The sequence below is a fragment of the Mollisia scopiformis genome, assembly GCF_001500285.1.
Source record: "Mollisia scopiformis unplaced genomic scaffold LY89scaffold_9, whole genome shotgun sequence".
Classification (NCBI taxonomy): domain Eukaryota; kingdom Fungi; phylum Ascomycota; class Leotiomycetes; order Helotiales; family Mollisiaceae; genus Mollisia; species Mollisia scopiformis.
Genome location: NW_017263589.1, coordinates 6,445 through 10,898, shown reverse-complemented (window position 1 = coordinate 10,898; position 4,454 = coordinate 6,445). Strand labels below are relative to the sequence as shown.

General features: G+C 49.3%; 1 protein-coding gene across 1 annotated transcript; it reads left to right on the top strand.

Moving 5' to 3' along the window:
- Nucleotides 1-800: 800 nt before the first annotated feature.
- Nucleotides 801-2,477, top strand: LY89DRAFT_613359 (putative sphingolipid long chain base-responsive protein LSP1). Its single transcript, XM_018210661.1, has 4 exons — nucleotides 801-956; nucleotides 1,082-1,126; nucleotides 1,291-1,810; nucleotides 1,858-2,477. Coding segments are annotated over exons 2-4 (969 nt in total). The 5' UTR covers nucleotides 801-956; nucleotides 1,082-1,124; the 3' UTR covers nucleotides 2,305-2,477.
- Nucleotides 2,478-4,454: the final 1,977 nt, after the last annotated feature.

Genomic DNA, 4,454 nt, shown 5'->3' with positions numbered 1-4,454 from the left:
CTCGAGTCGCAACCACCCCTCGCATGAGCCAGAGCAGCTATCGGCGATCGGTACCAGTCGTGGTAGAACAACGTCGGTCTACCAGATCATACCGATAGTTGAACGGACGAGATGGGTATTGAGGATGTATCACAAGGGTCAGATGTCTGACTTAGACATTTGGTGTAGTCAGTGGAGGGTAGACGTCGGCGTACAAGCAGCAGTAGGAGCAGGAGCCGGAGTTGGAGTTAGGAGCGCAATTATTTGTTCATGTACTCGTTTTGTATTTCTATAATTGTTCTTTCTGATGTGGGACATTGGGAAGATAATCTCGACAGCTTGGGTGAGCTGAGTTCTTCCAATTCGATTGATATTGGGACTCATTAGCCTTTGTATTACTACTATTTAATCTCTTCCTTTGCGGAACCAGACCCTCTCATTAATGTTTCGATCGCAAAGTGAAGTTCAATCAAAGAATGAGAAGATGATCGAGTGATACTAAACGTTTATCCTTGCAGTTCACCAGAATCGGTGCAGGGCTTCTTGGCTCATCGTCGTCTGATCTCACAAGGAAACGTGACAGCCAAATGTAAAGTTCGGATGAACATTTAAGTAAGTGTCTCGATATTGCATGGCAGACTAGAAAGATGAGTCTGCACGCATCCCTGGTGCATCTCATCTACATCAGATGTTCTGCTTTCTCAGTTTGTGTACCGAGAGGATTTATACTCAGGCCGCCAGGACCCTGAAATATTTACCGAGACTGCGACGTCATCGCTCCTTTCCATCCGGCAGCAAGGACAGGGAACCTTTTCGTCCATTCTTCTTCTCTGCGCGCGTTTCCAACTTCGAAAACATAAAACAAGTTCAAGCAACATCCTATTTGATCCCTTGAACTTTGCGAAATCCCAGAGACATCACTTCAGATCCTTGTCGTAATCTATCTGACAGATAATCTCCAGCTCCACATCTACAAGGTTCGTCCTCGTCAACATCCCAAATCCTAGTATGACGTTGCTATCGCGGGGCAGCTCTCGCACCTGCAGCAGAATAGCAATGCGACAACCACAACGAAATGGGAAGGCGCTGACAGTATGCTCAGAAACTTCCCGACCGCGATAGAAGATAGAGAGAAAAAGATCATCATGTAAGTGCACGTTCTACCTCAGTGCAAAATGCCGTCCGGGTTCAACCTGCGTCGCAACAACTCGAGCAAATCGGAGCACAACCCGCGGAAGCACCTGTTAGACCGCTCTCCCACTCTTGTGCATTTGTCGTGGTAGTCTTGTACTGATGCCCCATCTCCTGCAGGAATCGAGCACTATCCATTCGTTCGAACAAGAACGGCTCCAGCTCTTCCGCCGCCCCTCGCCATGGCTTCAGCTTGAGCTCTCTCCGCGGCACCGTCCAACCCGAACTCAGCAAAAAGCTCTACAAGTTGATCAAGTCCGAGAATCACCTCATCCAAAGCCATGAAGCTGCAGGCAAGGAACGTCTCTCGATCGCAAGCCAGCTGTCAGATTGGGGTGAAGCTACAAATGACGATACCATCAGCGATATCTCCGACAAGATTGGCGTTCTCCTCTCTGAGCTGGGCGAGCAGGAGGACTTGTACGCACACAACATCGATGATAGTCGAGCTATCTTGAAGACCATCAGGAATACAGAGAAGAGTGTACAGCCAAGCAGGGACAACAAGGCAAAGATTGCAGACGAGATTGCCAAGTTGAAGGCCAAGGAACCTGAGAGTGCGAAGCTTGTGACATTGGAGCAAGAGCTTGTCCGAGCAGAGGCAGAAAATCTCGTTGCTGAAGCTCAGTTGACGAACGTGGTATGTAGGAAATAAAGTCTGCCATGCCATTACTGATGGAGATACAGACAAGACAGAAGCTCAAGGAAGCTTATGCCACAGAATTTGCTGCCACCATCGAGCGCGCCGAGAAGCAGATCATCCTCGCCCGTCATGGTCGACGACTCTTGAACCTCATTGACGACACACCTGTTGTTCCTGGAGATATGCGAGCTCCATACGAGTACACCAATCAAGCACGCCAGATTTTGAACGATGCAGAGGACGACCTCCGTGATTGGCAACCAGAACTTGAGGATGTGCCATCCAGCGCAAGACTCGAGAACAACCTGATGCCATCTTCAGGTAGTCATCAACAGACAGTGGATGACTCTGTCGGCGATGAGACGATGATCCATGCAGACCCTGAGCAAAGCAGGATTAGCAGTGGAACTTCTGTGACTACTGGGCAGGTTGGCCATGGATATGCTCCCAGCGAGACTGGCACCGCTGGAACGACGATGAATGTTGCTTGAGGGTGGTATGTTATTCGTGGGGCTTGTAAGATCAGACCAAGTGTAGTTTCTATTCTTTCCTAGCGCGGAGCTGAAATTGGGTTCTTGGGGTCATCATAGAATTCTTCTTCGTCTGGTTTCTGCCAAACCGATGTAACAATGGTATTCATCAATGAATTTCTCTTTCTCCATGCATAATAATCAGCTACAGCCCAAAATACGTTTACATCCGCAAAAGCGTGCCACAGAACTTTATTCTATGACGCGTCGCAACACGTACAGCAGATGTTCGGCTGCCACAAAGTAGCCAAGTGGCATTCTTGTCTCGCTCACCAACGCCACCAATGTACTAAGTAGGACAAGTTAATGGCTAGCTTTGAGACATGTGACACGAAAGGAGGAAGGTTTCACTTCCCGGTATTGTTGGGAAGAACACTCCTACGCTTCAATTCGCTTTGTCGTGAGGTGCCGTCGTGGGTCTATGATAATACAACTCGTTGCGCAAGGGTATATGCGCCCGCTGTGCTTGGCCGGAACCCCCGCTAGGCCCGAAGAAGGGAGTGGGGTTGCACGGACCACCGCGCGCGCCCCCCGCGAGGAAGCTAAGACGCGTCAGACCTGGGACGCGTCTTGGTATTCTCTATTTCAACTTGCTCGATGTGCTCGAATTCGAATCGGATACCTGCTAAAAGATAACATAAACCACCTTTAAGCCGTCTGTCTTTCCAACCCCCGCAAAAGCCTTAGAACCCTCCCTTTATTACAATAATATAATGGATCTTCTCTCTTTCAATCCAACTTACAACGTCTTGATCTGTACGAGCTGCAGATATGCGATTCACTCTACAGCGGTTGCTTCTCACTTGTACGACCATCACAAGGCTACTATCCCACTCGGTAAAGTCTAGGAATACGCTCGTCTCTTCACCCCGGACTCTCTACTCCCTCCCCGAGAAGTGAAGCAGCTCCACGTGCCCACTCACACGCCCCCAATCCCCCACCTGCGGATCTACGACAACGCTTACTGCTGCAAGCTGTGCCCTCTTAATCAGCCGTACGTGATCCGAGACCAACGGCTTCTACTCAGCCATCTGAGGGAGGCCCATCAATGGAGTAAAAGTAAAGGCTTTGCAGACCGCCCATCCACATCGTCCCTTCCACTCAGCACTGCTGCTTACTCTCCTGTCGTTTGCCAGACCTTTCACACAAAGGGCTACACCCGCTACTTCCTCGTTAATAGCGGTAAGCCTATCGGCTCTGATCTAGTACCGGCACCGGCATCGGCTCAACTTGCGGACGCCCTGGAGAGACCACCCCTCGGCCTCCGAGAACAAGTAGAGCAGACTTTAGCTCAAAAGCTCCAAGCGCCTAAGCCCAACATCACCTCGCGCCATAAGACTAAGGTCTCTCCATAGCTTGACTTAACGCAATAGGAGCGGTACTTTCGGGGCTATAACTTGGGTCGTGTTGCACGGCTCCTTGATCTCCCATCGCCTCATCCCCTATTCGACCCCGATTAGCCAGATAATTACCTCGTTCTCGTACTTGAATCCTTTGACCGTCTTATCGAGCAAGCCCGCGAATCCCTCCGGACTGACCGGATCAACATCTTCGATTAGCAGCGTGTTAGTAGCTTCTTCACCCGTAAGACCACCAACTTCTCATTGGTGCACAAGCTTTAAGAAGGCACTTACACTATATATAAGAAGGTGTGGAAGCAACTGCTAAGCTTCGTTTATCGGCGCGTCTGGCGGAACCAAGGCTCTGAGCTCTCTTATCGTCTTATCGATGCTTAGGTGATAGCCCTCGATCGAGTGATGCAAGCTGCGGCCGAGCTTGCATAGGAACAACAAAGCACTAGTCTGGTGGTAGCACAGCTCCGGCAAAATCTCAATTATACTACGATCTAATTATATATCTCGTTATTAGACTATGCTTTATTCGACACAGTTTACGACAGTATTATTGTCGTTTTTATAGCGGTTCTTGGATTATCGGCGGATCAGAATGCCACATTTAGCGATTCTCTACATTATACCCCATATTTCTCTGCCTTTATTAAGATAGCCTAGCTCCTCGTCATTCAACGGGCAGTGCTTGCCGTAGATCGAGGGGAGGTTCCACATATAGCCGATATGTTGAATGTTATGTAAGAGCGCTTTATGGTATAT